At 38.4% G+C, this 16,485-nt stretch overlaps 1 protein-coding gene across 2 annotated transcripts in view; it reads left to right on the top strand.

Annotated features, from left to right (window-relative positions):
- The first annotated feature begins 8,781 nt into the window (after window positions 1-8,781).
- The window catches only part of LOC140153682 (uncharacterized), a 144,496-nt gene continuing 136,792 nt past the window's right edge, over window positions 8,782-16,485 (top strand). For both annotated transcript variants that reach the window (XM_072176491.1, XM_072176490.1), the window contains exon 1: window positions 8,782-8,890. In XM_072176491.1, coding sequence (XP_072032592.1) covers window positions 8,813-8,890 — 78 coding nt within the window. In that variant the 5' untranslated portion in view covers window positions 8,782-8,812. The remainder of the gene's footprint in view (window positions 8,891-16,485) is intronic.

Below are 16,485 nucleotides of genomic sequence, written 5' to 3'. Positions count from 1 at the left end.
GTTTTTAAAACGTTATTGAAAATATTTTGGGCAAACATTATTCGCAAAATATTTTTTCAACCCCAAAATAACATTCTGTTTAGAATGTTTTGTATCAAGTTTTCCAGAATGTTTTTGGAATGTTATTAAAACGTATTTATACCCTTTATATAACCCGACATTTAAACGTTTTCTGTAAAACATTTTTGTTTGCTATGCAGTAGATTATCAAAAAAGGTTTTTTAAGGTTATGAAAACGTTTTATACTCTAAATATACCCTTTATATAACCCGACATTTAAACGTCAACCTGACAACCTTTTATAACCTTTTGCGAATGATGTCGAAAACGTTTTGTGTTTGCTGGGAAGGACCTTAAAATATCCCCAATTTTGGTCAAAATTGTGGAAAAAGTCAAATTTTGATCCTTTTTGACCCATATTTTAGATTATTCAAAAATTATTGAGAGAACTGTTTCTAGTTTTGTGTCTTTAGAACATAAATATGCAGTTTTTTTAAGACACACAAAACTATTTAAGTGTTTTTGGTGTTTTCCAGCTAGGCGGCAGCCACTATGAAAGTGGCTATACCATCTTGAAAAAATAATGGATTACCTCATATCCAAAATTGTTCTGCAGCTAGAGCACTATAATATTCCTGGTTGATTTTATACCAATAATAGGTGAAAGAAGTGTCCTGTATGTACATGTGTTTGTTGTTGTTTTCAGCTAAGGTAGCGGCCATTTGAAAATGGCGACTCATCTTGAAAAAATAAACCAGAATTGTTTAGTATTGCTGTATTACTATTACTTGCATTATAAAGGTACACAAAATGCTTTGTCAACTCTATAATAACATATTAAAATATCGTGCATCTATTTTTCAAAAGTGTTTTTAGAACGTTATTAAAACGTTTTTATACCCTTTATATAAACCAACAATAAAACGTTATCTGTAAAATGTTTTGTGTTTGCTGGGCAACTCAACTTGCAGGTTCTACGACGACGTTGAAAAATTGATATGATGATGATATCAAAAATAAATTTCAAAAGTAATAAAGGTAACTCGACTTATGGCCTAAATGGTGACGCTTATTTTGCACGTAAAATCTATGGAAAGCTATTTAGGATTTGAAGGTTAAAAATAGGTCAAATCATCAAATTGAGGCTTTTACGATAAACTGATATAAAAGGTGAGAAATTAGCAAAATCGAATACTAAGAAGATTGCCCAAAGTTGCATGTTTACTCAGTGGTGGCCATCTTGAAAAAAAATGTGATTTTTGGGCAAAAATTTGATTTTTGACAAAATGTGTTTTTTGGTAAAAATGTTATTTTTGGTCATAAATGTGATTTTTGGTAAAAAAATGTGATTTTTGGTCAGGGGTCAAACATGTGATTTATGATCAAAAATGTGATTCATGGTCGAAATGTGATTTTTGGTCAAAAATGTACTCTTGGTCAAAAATGTGATTTTTGGCCTAAAATGTGATATTTGGTCAAAAATGTGATTTTTGGTAAAATTGTGATTTTTGGTCAAAAATGTGATTTTTTTTGTTCAAAAATGTGATATTTGTTCAAAAATTTAATTTTTGGTAAAAAATGTGATTTTTTGGTCAAAAATGTGATTTTTGGTCAATTTTTTGGTCAAAAATGTGATATTTGGTCAAAAATGTGATTTTCGGTCAAAAATGTGATATTTGTTCAAAAATGTGATTTTTGGTAAAATTGTGATTTTTGGTCAAAAATGTGATTTTTTGGTTCAAAAATGTGATATTTGTTCAAAAATGTGATATTTGTTCAAAAATGTGATTTTTGGTAAAAAATGTGATTTTTTGGTCAAAAATGTGATTTTTGGTCAAAACTGTGATTTTTGGTCAAAAACATGACCGCCCAAGACGGGCCCACCAACTCCACACCTGTTTGCCTCCCGCGTTGCGGTGCCGACTGCACCGCCCTCCGACTCGGACGCATGCTCCACTGCACGCGGCCAACCGACACCACACCCGGTAGACCCCAGACAAACGAGATGTATGTATAAATTATGGAAATAATTGTATTTTTAAATCCCTATGTCTATGCGGTAGACTCCCGCGTATGGATGCCGACTGCACCGTCCCTCTGCGCGCGGCTCACCACGACTCCACATCCCGGTTGCATCCCGCGTATGGGTGCCGACTGCACCGACCCTCTGCACCGACTAAACGGCGATACCAGTTACCCAGGGGCGATACCAAGCCTAGCCTATAATCATGAATTCATGATAATATTCTCCCAGACGGACCACAGCGGTGAGGTTCTGCGTGGAGTGCGTATAAATTTATTACTATATAATAATTATATTTAAATAAATATCAGGTTAAAATCGGATTGAAATTAGGTTGAAATTTCGACGTTAATACAACGTGAAATTCAGGTTGAAATTAGGTTGAAATTTCGACGTTGAATCAACGTTGAAATCGGGTTGAAATCAGGTTAGAGTCGATTTGCAAATACAACGTGATTTCAACGTCGAAACGTCAACCTGATTTCAACGTGATTTCAACGTCGGGTGTGCCCACTGGGTGACCATTCTATAAAAGGAGATTCCCAAATATCCAAAATTAGAAATGGTTCAACTTATTTTTGAGCAACTTTTTTTTAAAGTTTTTTTTAATTCCCTGTGCTTAGAACTGGTGGAGGGAGAAAAACATACACAAAGAACCACCAGTTCCCAACTACTAGTATCATGAACAATTACACTTCTATTTATATCACAATAATATTTATATTTTAATATTATAATCAATTCTTTTTAAAGCAACAGACACAGAGAGGGACAAAAGAGACAAAGACAGTGGACAAAGACAACATTCATGATGGTGTTCTTGAATACATGTATACATATACTACTATCTGTATAATTGGGCATAATTGGGCACATAAACATGGAACATGGTGAAGAATACAGTTAACATATGCAGGCTGATTACATGAATATGTGTAGCATGAAATATAAATGGGATTAGTAAATTCAGGAAACCCCCCCCCCAAAAAAAAAAAACAAAACTACAACACCATCGCCTTGTTGATCACCCATCCATACATTCACTGCAACACTATCACCTCGTTGATCACACATTCATAAATTCACTACAACACGATCGCCTCGGTGATCAAACATCCATAAATTTACTACAACACCATCACCTGGTTGATCACCCATCCATACATTCATTGTAAAACTATTGCCTCATTGATCACCCATCCATACATTCACTGCAACACTATCGACTCGTTGACCAACCATCCATACATTCACAGCAACACTATTGCCTCATTGATCACCCGTCCATAAATTCACTACAACACCACCGCATCGTTGATCACCCATCCATACATTCACTGCAACACTATCCCCTCGTTGATCACCCATCCACACATTCCCTAAAACACGATCGCCTCGTTGATCAAACAGCCATAAATTTACTGCAACACCATCGCCTCGGTGATCATCCATCCATACATTCACTACAACACTATTGCCTCGTTGATCACCCATGCACACATTCACTGCAACACTATCGCCTCGTTGATCACACATCCATAAATTCACTAAAACACCATCGCCTGGTTGATCACCCATGCATACATACATTGCAACACTCTTGACTCATTGATCACCCATCCATAAATTCACTACAACTCTTGCCTCATTGATCACCCATCCATAAATTCACTACAACACTATCGCCTCGTTGACCCCATCCATAAATTCACTACAACACTATCGCCTCGTTGATCACCTATCCATAAATTCACTACTATACTATCGCCTCGTTGATCACACATCCATAAATTCACTAAAACACCATCGCCTCGTTGATCACCCATGCATACATACATTGCAACACTCTTGCCTCATTGATCACCCATCCATAAATTCACTACAACACTATCGCCTCGTTGACCCATCCATAAATTCACTACAACACTATCGCCTCGTTGATCACCTATCCATAAATTCACTACTATACTATCGCCTCATTGATCACCCATCCATAAATTCACTACAACACTATCGCCTCGTTGACCCCATCCATAAAGTCACTACAACACTATCGCCTCGTTGATCACCTATCCATAAATTCACTACTATACTATCGCCTCGTTGATCACCCATCCATACATTCTCTACAACATATTGCCTCATTAATCACCCATCGCAACATTCACTTCAACACTATCGCCTCGTTGATCACCCATCCATAGATTCACTGCACCACTACCGACATTCAGCCCGATCATGGGCCAAAATAGTGTAACATGCGAAAAGTTTTCAACACCTTTTCTCCTACTATCTTACATTTCTCTAAAAAAGAAACTTGGGTTACTTGGTAGACTGTGTCTTAACTCCTATATTAATTTTCTCCTACTACGTAGCCTATATCTTCGACACACCATCACCTCGTTGATCACCCATCCATACATTCACTGCAACCAGGGGCGGATCCAGGAATTTTCAATAGAGGGGGCGCCGAGCCACCACCGCCGCTGCTGCGGCTCGGCGCCCACACAAAGTCAGGCGCCGCTCTGCAAAAATACACAGAGTTAGGCGCCGATCTGCAAAAAATAGAGGGGGCGCGCGCCGGGTGCGCCCCCCTCTAAATCCGCCACTGGCAACACTATCGACTCGTTGATCACACATTCATAAATTCACTAAAACACAATCGCCTCGTTGATCAAACATCCATAAATTTACTACAACACCATCTCCTCGTTGATCACCCATCCACACATTCATTGCAAAACCATCGCCTCGTTGATCAAACATCCATACATTCACTACAACACTATTGCCTCGTTGATCACCTATCCACACATTCACTGCAACGCTATCGCCTCGTTGATCACACATCCATAAATTCACTACAAAACTACCGCTTTGATGATCATACGTGTACATCCATAAATTCACTATAACACTATCGCCTCGTTGATCACACATTCATAAATTCACTATAACATTATCGCCTTGTTGATCACACATTCATAAATTCACTACAACATTATCGCCTCGGTGATCAAACATCCATAAATTTACTACAACACCATCGCCTGGTTGATCACCCATCCATACATTCATTGCAACACTATTGCCTCATTGATCACCCATCCATACATTCACTGCAACACTATCGCCTCGTTGATCACCCATCCATACATTCATTGCAACACTATTGCCTCATTGATCACCCATCCATACATTCACTGCAACACTATTGCCTCGTTGATCACCCATCCACACATTCACTGCAACACTATCGCCTCGTTGATCACACATCCATAAATTCACTACAACACCATCGCTTCGTTGATCACCTATCCATAAATTCACTACTATACTATTGCCTCGTTGATCACCCATCCATCATTCCCTACAACACTATTGCCTCATTGATCACCCATAAAAACATTCACTACAACACTATCGCCTCGTTGATCACCCATCCATACATTCACTGCAATACTAACGCCTCGTTGATCGCCCATCCACACATTCATTGCAACACTATTGCCTCATTGATCACCCATCCATAAGTTACTACAACATCTTCGCATCGTTAATCAAACATCCATACATTCACTACAACACTGTTGCCTCGTTGATCACCCATCCACACATTCACTGCAACGCTATCGCCACATTGATCACATATCCATAAATTCACTACAACACCATCGCCTCGTTGATCACCCATCCATAGATTCATTGTAACACTCCTGCCTCATTGACCAACCATCCATAAATTCACTATAACACTATCACCTCCATGATCATACGTGTACATCCATAAATTCACTATAACACTATCGCCTCGTTGATCACCCATCCATAAATTCAATGCAACACTATCGTCTCATTGATCACCCATCCATAAATTCACTGCAACACTATCGCCTCGTTGATCACCCAATCCATACATTCACTGCAACACTATCGCCTCGTTGATCACCCATCTATACATTCACTGCAACACTATCGCCTCGTTGATCACCCAATCCATACATTCACTGCAACACTATCGTCTCATTGATCACCCATCTATACATTCACTGCAACACTATCGTCTCATTGATCACCCATCTATACATTCACTGCAACACTATCGTCTCATTAATCACCCATCCATACATTCACTGCAACACTATCGCCTGGTTGATCACCCATCCATAAATTCGTAACAACACTATTGCCTGTTGATCACCCATCCATACATTCACTGCAACACTATCGTCTCATTAATCACCCATCCATACATTCACTGCAACACTATCGTCTCATTAATCACCCAATCCATACATTCACTGCAACACCATCGTCTCATTAATCACCCATCCATACATTCACTGCAACACTATCGCCTGGTTGATCACCCATCCATAAATTCGTAACAACACTATTGCCTGTTGATCACCCATCCATAATTTCACTGCAACACTAGCGTCTCAATGTCAATGATCACCCATCCTAAAATTCACTGTACAGTACCACAGCGCGATCTCCTCGCGCTCGTTCATCAGCCATCCATAAAGTCGCTGCAACAATGTGGCCTCGTTGATCGCCCATTGGTCGTCTCTCTGTTAAAACATATCTCAGTTTCAACACTTTTAACAAACAAACTTATTCTTCCAAGTAACCCATTAGTTTAACAAATTACAGTTCTTTCAAATCGACATTCTTTGAAGTTTTCAACACCTTTTCTCCTACTATCTTAGGCCTACATTTCTCTAAAAAAGAAACTTGGGTTACTTGGTAGACTGTTTCTTAACTCCTATATTAATTTTCTCCTACTACGTAGCCTATACCTTAGCAAATTACATTTGGCTACATCAGAGTTGATCTAGAAAGATCCATTGTAATTTGTTATTATGGTTTGGTATGTTTTAAATTTGTGCATTTTCAGAATATGATTTTTGTTGTAATGTTTACTGTTACTGATACTTTTCTCTATATCATCATGATCATTTTTAAAAATGAAACTGCAGTTAAAGAGATAATGGAATTGGAATTCATAGTCATATCCAACTAAGTCAGCAAATGTTACAACCAAATTTTTCATTTCAAGCCAAATGACAAAAAGACTGACTTATCCTTCACTTTTAACTTTAAGGAATTTATAAACAATTTTAATTTTGTACACTTTCAATGAGATCACTGAATGGGACTTTAACATGTTTAACGAGGTAATAGGCCTATTCAAATGATCATTCTTTTCATGTCATTTTTTTAAAATCAGTTATTAAATAACTTTGGCATATGTTTATATTTACCAGTTTCACAGGCCTATACTATAGAGTAAATTGGGGTAAATGGAACGGTGGGGTAAATGGAACGCTGAGAATACAATTCCCTCAATCAAGAAACAAATTGAGCAACATCATACCGCGTGTTCCATTTACCCCAACGCCATACGTTCTGCTTTCGTTTCATACCCCAAGCGTGGGTTTACTCGGTATTCGAGTGGAAGAAAATCTCAAATGTTGTCACTGACCATGAAGTGGTGCTACGGTTCAGTGAACATTACTAATTTAAGGGTATTGATTCCTAAATATTTGAATGTTGTGCTGAGAGTTGTCTTACAATATTGGCAATATGTTTGTTATCTACAGTAACATAAATGTTTTAAACAATAAGATAGCAGATTTTACTGATGAAATTATGCAAATTAATATGCTAATTAGCTAATTAATTAGTTTGGTGTTCCATTTACCCCACAACAGATCCACTTGGGGTAAATGGAACACGGTTGACTGACTTCAAATATATATAACATGTTAATGATTTTTTTTACTAATTGGTTTAATTATTATGAAATTATATGCTACAAATAACTAATTCATGGTAGATTAGGCCTCCTGTTGATTTTTTAAAAATCTGAAAACCATTTTTTCTGTTATGTACCGAGAGAAAGTGTATTTTTACGTGGTATTTTACCATGTTTATAAAAAAACATGAAAACAAAATTATTTTTGTTAATCTTTTGTTTAGTCACAAAATATATGTTAAATAAAATATTCTGATGTCTTTTCAATGCAAATATAGCTATGAATGTAGGCTCCTTGCAAGTAATGCCCCTTGTTCCAATTACCCATCCCACTGTTCCATTTACCCCAATTTGTTGGGGTAACTGGAACACCATGACCATGCATGTATTTGGACCGATACAAGAAACAAAGCCATACAATGGGAGTTTATCTGTTAAAACAAGTTGTAAAAACATATTATCTACTTATTGAAACAAACAAAAATCATATATGGATATCCTCCTGACCACAGAAAGTGATTTATTGCTTAAGCGTTCCATTTACCCCAATTTACCCTACAATTTACAGTTTTCTTGTTTACTTTGAGAAGCCTTTAGAGAAAATTTCGATAAAATATCTCAATTTGGTTAATATTTTCGACACTCCAAATTTCGATTCCATAGAGATAGACCAGTGATGAGTCAAAAAGTTTGCAAGTGATATCAATTGGTAATGGTAAGTGAAGTCTGATGTCTAGTACGTCTAGCCTGGGTGACTTGTTTGTAAACTTTCCATTTTAATATAATTAAAAATTACTCCGAGATAAATTACCAGTGGAATAATCTGATCTTCCCACGAGAAAATATTTAACTTTTGCTTGGATTGTGAAACCCTAAGTTGATTATTTCTCATGGAGGCGCTGTAGTTATTTTACTGCTGAAAAATCCAGGCGTACGATATCAATACAAGCATCGTTTGCATGCATGGATCAATCAAGCCAGGTGGTGTGGGGATTTTTCACGTAATTTACGTCACACCAACTCACAAAATGGCGACAGACTTCGGGAACATGTCGGCAAAGAGAAGCAAACTCAGCCTGCCTGAACCGCTAAATCCAACTGAAAAGGTAAGATGTTCACGATCTATGTGGAGGAATAGTTTGTGGTTTTCTTGAGTGTAATTTTGCCAGCTTTCGTTGGATCTGGAAATGATGGTTGCAATGCGGATGTAGGTGAACTGTGCAGAGTGCTGGATGTATGTGTTTACGTGTGATTGGAACTATTTTTTGGGACGCGGAATTGTGCAGTACCGCGTGCGGTACTGCACACTTCCGTTTACAGTCCCGCATGCGGAACTGCACATCCCGACCTGCATTCCCGCATGGGGATGTGCAATATTTTCGGTGTATTTCCGCGTGGGGAACTGCAATATTTTTGGTGCATTTCCGCTAGGGGATGTGCAATATTTTTGGTGTTTTTCCGCATGGGGATGTGCAATATTTTTGGTGTATTTCCGCGGGATGTGCAATATTTTTGGTGCATTTCCGTTAGGGGAACTGCAACATTTTGGTGTTTTTCCGCATGGGGATGTGCAATATTTTGGTGTATTTCCGCCAGGGATGTGCAATATTTTGGTGTTTTTCCGCATGGGGATGTGCAATATTTTCGGTGCATTTCCGTTGGGGATGTGCAATATTTTGGTGCATTTCCGTTAGGGGAACTGCAACATTTTTGGTGTTTTTCCGCATGGGGATGTGCAATATTTTTGGTGTATTTCCGCCAGGGGATGTGCAATATTTTTGGTGTGTTTTTCCGCATGGGGATGTGCAATATTTTTGGGGATCAGCGTGGGGAACTGCAATATTTTTGGTGCATTTCCGCAGGGGATGTGCAATATTTTCGGTGTTTTTCCCGCATGGGGATGTGCAATTTTTTTGGTGTATTTCCGCGTGGGGAACTGCAATATTTTTGGTGCATTTCCGCTAGGGGATGTGCAATATTTTTGGTGTTTTTCCATGGGGATGTGCAATATTTAAATTATATTAAATTACTGTCCTCCGTAAATTGATTGATAATCGATCCACTTGAGAAATTCTCCGTTGGAACTTTAATAGAAAGTGGTCACAATGTCAAGTTGAATATATAATAGTCATCATTAAAGAGGCGTGTGAAATTGATTTTAATAAAATTAATTTTATACAATAACTATTAGCTATAGGTTTCTATACTATGCCGACCTTTCGGACACGACTTAATTTCCAAGACTCTCTTTTAAATACAAAAATGCGACATTAATTACATGCGACGATCATTGATTGTCTAAAACTAATTACTAAAAAAAGTAAAAACACCTAAGAGCCTGACGTATTTTTCACCACGAATGTAGGCCTACTAAATTTTTGTCATACCTATTTTGTTGCATGTCCGCATGCGGAACTGCAAAATATTTGGTGCAGTTCCGAATGCGGTATTTTCGCATGCCCGCGTGCGGAACTGTCAAATATTTGGTGTAGTTACGCATGCATTTAATGTGAATGTCCGCGTGCGTAAATGTAATATATTTGGTGCAGGTCCGCATGCGGGATGTACGGTACATGTTTTTTTCGCATGTCCGCATGATGAGGGAATGCAAGGCGAGATGCACAGTTCGGATCGTAGGCCTACAGTATGTTGTACATGTTTTATTTATTGAAATTTTAAAGAAGAAAGTCTTGTTCCAAATTTCTGCATATAGTTTCATTGTTGTAATTAAAAAATAAAGTCTTCTCCAAAGATCGGCAGAGTCTGGCCTAAAATATGTACACAATTTTATATTAAAATCATTTTCACACGCCTCTTATGATGATTAGTGACTATTATAAATCTACTTGATATTGTTCTATTATAAGAACCCAGCGGACATTCCTCAAGTGGATCAATCATCAATTCACACTGATCTCAAACGATGCATGCGCATCAATAGCAGCGGCAAGATCAGAAAACAACTTTTAATTTTATCACAGCATGACCAAGTCAGTATTGGGCACACAGGTATGTCCCGGGGTGGGGACACTTCAAAATGAAATGGATATTGGTGTAGGGCTGACACTTTCGCACTAAGGGGCATCCGGTGAGAGCAAAATGTAAAAAAAATATGGGGTCATTGGGTGATACGTGAGAGCATGATTTTGGCATTCGGTGAGAGCAAAATGTAAAAAATATGGGGTCATTGGGTGAACATGACCTTTTTATAAAATGGAATCTTTGGGTGAGAGCCAAAACAGCGCTTAAAACCTCGAAAATCAATTTCGAGTTCTAAATGCCGGGTCTAAATGGCTTCAAATTTCATTGTTTTTTTTTGTTTTTTTTTCAAAATAAGTAACAAAATCAGTGATAAATGAAAGTTGCTGTTCAAATTGAACTTGTAAGGGTCTTTGGGTGACAGATCAAATGGAAAAATAGGGGTCTTCGGGTGACAGAGCATGTGTTAAGTAAAAAATATGGGGTCTTTGGGTGACAGCGACCTTGAAAAGGGGGGTCTTAACAGCCCTACATACGCGTCACCTCCAAAGTGGGAGTGCCCCCCCCCCCCCCCGGAGGGCTGTCTGGGCTCACTGAAGGATTTTTAAGATTAAAAAAAAACCTTTTAATTTTTTTTTTTGTGTGCATAAAATGTATACAATATACGAGCGGTCATATTATTATAATCAAGACAATATGGAGGCACGCGGAATATTTGGTACAATTACGCATTGGTTATACTAGTGAAAATTTATTTTCGCATGCCCGGCCGCATGCGGAACTACAAAATATTTGGTGCAGTTCGCATGCGGTAACAGCCGCTTTTAATATACATTTCATCATACTAAATACAATTATTAGTTGATTATATAATAGTATATACATTTCATCCTGCTAAATTAAATTATTATCCTAAATTGATAATCGATCCACTTGAGAAATTCCCGTTGGAACTTTAATAGAAAGTGGTCACAACGTCAAGTTGAATATTTAATAGTCATCATTAAAGAGGCGTGTGAAATTGATTTTAATAAAATTAATTTCATACAATAACTATTAGCTAGGTTTCTATACTATGCCGTGACCTTTCGGACAAGACTTTTCAAAACTCTCTTTTAAATACAAATAATGAAACGGAAAGTAAAAGCGATAGTGGGCCTAGGCCTAATATTGAATTAATATTCATATCTACATGCGAATATCGCGGGATACATCGACGATCATTGATTGTCTAAAATTCCATGATCTTGATCCTATTTTTATCGATATACATCGATCACTTATCGGATTAAGTATTGGACACAATAGATGAAGTATTTGATTGACAAGGTTGGGCAGCTTCTAACATGAATAAAATGCACACAATGTCAAGTTTATTACAATGGTCACTAAATAGATTCATCACAATAGCCACTTATAATCATTAAGCGGCGATCGCGATAATATTTTTAATAATTATAATAAAATACTATAGGCGTTAAAGTTTATAACACTTTCTTTTAATTACAGCAAATGAAGCAAAACTCACAATAGGCTAATAGTCAAAGTAAAACGATAGTAATATTAAAGACATTTATATGCATGTGATAATATTTTCTACGCCGCAGGGCCTACAAATAAAAAACAAAACAAATAAAACCAAAAACAATTCGAACAAAAACCGTTCATTTACTTCATTATGCGGAACTACACCAAAAATGTTGCAGTACCCCATGCGGAAAGACACCAAAAATATTGCAGTTCCCCATGCGGAAAAAAACCCAAAAATATTGCACATACCCTAACGGAAATGCCCCAAAAATATTGCACATCCCCTAACGGAAATGCACCAAAAATATTGCAGTTCCCCATGCGGAAAAAATCCAAAAATATTGCACATAGGCCTACCCTAACGGAAATGCACCAAAAATATTGCACATCCCCATGCGGATAAACACCAAAAATATTGCACATCCCCTAACGGAAATGCACCAAAATATTGCACATCCCCATGCGGATAAACACCAAAATATTGCACATCCCCAAAAATATTGCAGTTCCCCATGCGGGACTGCACATCCCGACCTGCATCACCGCATGCGGTATACTGCACATCCCGACCTGCATCACCGCATGCGGGAATGCACGTCGGGATGTGCAGTCCCGCATGCGGAAGTGCGTGACGGAAGGTGCAGTTCCGCATGCGGGACTGTGAGCGGAAGTGTGCAGTACCGCACGCGGTACTGCACAGATAGCAGTCGCTTTCAATACCTGAAATATTGCAGTTCCCCATGCGGAAAAAAACCCAAAAATATTGCACATACCCTAACGGAAATGCCCCAAAAATATTGCACATCCCCTAACGGAAATGCACCAAAATATTGCAGTTCCCCATGCGGAAAAAATCCAAAATATTGCACATAGGCCTACCCTAACGGAAATGCACCAAAAATATTGCACATCCCCATGCGGATAAACACCAAAAATATTGCACATCCCCTAACGGAAATGCACCAAAATATTGCACATCCCCATGCGGATAAACACCAAAATATTGCACATCCCCAAAAATATTGCAGTTCCCCATGCGGGACTGCACACCCCGACCTGCATCACCGCATGCGGTATACTGCACATCCCGACCCGCCTCACCGCATGCGGGAATGCACGCCGGGATGTGCAGTCCCGCATGCGAAGTGCGTGACGGAAGGTGCAGTTCGCATGCGGGACTGTGATGAAGTGTGCAGTACCGCACGCGGTACTGCACAGATAGCAGTCGCTTTCAATACCTGAAATATTGCAGTTCCCCATGCGGAAAAAACCCAAAAATATTGCACATACCCTAACGGAAATGCCCCAAAAATATTGCACATCCCCTAACGGAAATGCACCAAAAATATTGCAGTTCCCCATGCGGAAAAACACCAAAAATATTGCACATAGGCCTACCCTAACGGAAATGCACCAAAAATATTGCACATCCCCATGCGGATAAACACCAAAAATATTGCACATCCCCTAACGGAAATGCACCAAAAATATTGCACATCCCCATGCGGATAAACACCAAAAATATTGCACATCCCCCAAAAATATTGCAGTTCCCCATGCGGGACTGCACATCCCGACCTGCATCACCGCATGCGGTATACTGCACATCCCGACCTGCATCACCGCATGCGGGAATGCACGTCGGGATGTGCAGTCCCGCATGCGGAAGTGCGTGACGGAAGGTGCAGTTCCGCATGCGGGACTGTGAGCGGAAGTGTGCAGTACCGCACGCGGTACTGCACAGATAGCAGTCGCTTTCAATACCTGGTGATTGTATGGGGCGAATAATTTGTGTGTGCAGCTCGGGGAGTGCACCGGCATGTAGCATCTCATGATACGATGATACGTTTGGGAATGACCAGTCTATGGAAATACAATGTACCCGATGTCATCGAAACATGAGCGATTGGTAAAAGGACAAGTTGTAGGTTGGAAATGACATGGCTTGACAAAAGCTGACCCAGCTATTTTTTTTTTTCAATTTTTCAATATAATTATCATGATTATTGAATGAATTGATATAATTTTGATGCATGATGATAATTGATATCCGATGTTTTGCAAAGGTCCATTTTACAAATTACTACAATTCCTGCGTGCGCGTACAACGCAGTGTCAAGGTACATTGGACCTTGCGTAAAATGATACGCACTTGGACGGTTTTAAGCAGTCTCAGGGTTAGCAGTACATTACGCCCCGGCTTTACGCTTTTCATTTGTAAAAGGAAATCTGCAAAACATTTTTTAAATATATCCATGTGCATCGTCCATGTTTACAAAATAAACCCACCTACAGGTAAATTAAGTATTTCTTGGCCAAACATGCATGCATGTTTATCGCGGAGCCACTAGCGTTCATAGTCCCGGTTCCAGTTTGGCCCAAGAAATACTTAATTTACCTGTAAATAAAAATGACCTGTAAATACCGGTAGTCATTATATTTTCATTGACTAAATTAGGGGTTCATACATGTACAGTTGTACATGTACATGTACAAGCTATGTAACAGCGTGTGTGATTGGGTCCCGGATGTGAGATCGCCGGATAGCGAAACTGAAGGAAAATCATGTTTTTTAATTTATGTTACTTGTAATTTTTTGTTATTATTTTGATGCAATAAGAATCACAAAATGTTCTGGTATGTATGAACGGGGTTCATTCATATATTTTCATGACTAAACGGTTGTTTATAATGCCTGGCTGTGCGGCCCCTCGGGCATAAACAACCATTTAGTCATTAAAATATATGAATGAATCCCTAATTCATTCATATAAATTTATGACAAAACGGTTGTTTATGCCCGAGGGCCTTCCAAATTGGTCTATTTCTGAAGAAATCTTCAAAAAACTGTCGAATTATTAGAATATAGGAATTTCAATCGAATGAACACGGCTTTCAACAGCTGTACAAAATGTACTCAATCCAACCGTGATCGTATATCGGGTAACATGTCAAACTACAACACGAACGCACGACCTTAGATACAATACTAACGAATCACGAGTGCATTGGCATGGTTGGATTCGCTTCCGTGTTACTCACGCACAGTCGCACACGTTGGCGTACAATCCGTACATCACGCAGTGTACGCAAAAAATGGTCACGCTATGTCAGGCTGCGTTCAATCAATTGAAATTTCCACTATAGTCTCGACTCTCGAGTGTGGTATACCACGTTTGAGACTAATTCGACAGTTTTTTGACGATATCTTCAGAAATATACCGATTTGGAACTTCCAATTTCAATGAGAAAATTCATTATTATACCAGGTATTACATTATACAAAATACAATTATCATGATGATTATCATTAATCATGTTAATGAAAACACTGCAGACTACAAAAATGTACCAGTATCACGCTGTATATTAAAATGTCAGTAATTCGATAAAGGAAAATTAGTCCCATTTACATGTTCTTTTTGCATGAATGCTTGAAGGGGCGACATTTTATGATATGTAAGTTTTAAAGAATTCAAGTTTCCAAAAGATTGTAAAAAAGCTACATTTTGTAGAAAACCCCATTATATTGAAATTGATCATTTAGTTCCTAAGATAAGAATATAGTTTCCAAAACAGTACATGCAGCAAAAGAAAATTTTCATGAGGCTGCAGTGCAATGCATCTAAATTTTATATTCACAAAATGTTCAAAGTGCATGCAAAAGTAAAATGAAATTACCTTTAATTTAAATAATTTGATGGTACCTGTACAAAATACTGTATGTATAGTTGAACTGAACAGTGTCAGTGAGTCAATCACCAAAATACCCCAGTTTCTAGTACCGGTACTAACACACTGTCAGGTACCCGGTATGTTAATTCAAACATACATTCATACATGTATGTGCAACATACGAAACTAGGGCTGGACATTAACATTTTGAGGCACTAGCCAGTCGGGCTTGTAACTCTAAAATAAGCCCAACTATGAGGGTCAAAATGGTACACGCCTGTATTTTTAGAATTATATTATTTACAGGCCCACGGTGTGTGTAAAAGTCCAGACCTGTACAAAACGCAGGTAGTTATTATTGATAATTATTGTTACACCTACATTTATATTGTTTGGAATGCTGTAATTACTGCCTGGGGACTTAATATAGTGTGGGTGCACCAGTGGGAGGGCAAATGTTCTGACTGAGTGAGGAGTAGGCCTACTATATCCATTACAATATTATAATTGTAAATCC

The sequence above is a fragment of the Amphiura filiformis genome, chromosome 5, assembly GCF_039555335.1.
Source record: "Amphiura filiformis chromosome 5, Afil_fr2py, whole genome shotgun sequence".
Taxonomy (NCBI): Eukaryota; Metazoa; Echinodermata; class Ophiuroidea; order Amphilepidida; family Amphiuridae; genus Amphiura; species Amphiura filiformis.
This window is presented reverse-complemented; position numbering and strand designations above follow the sequence as displayed.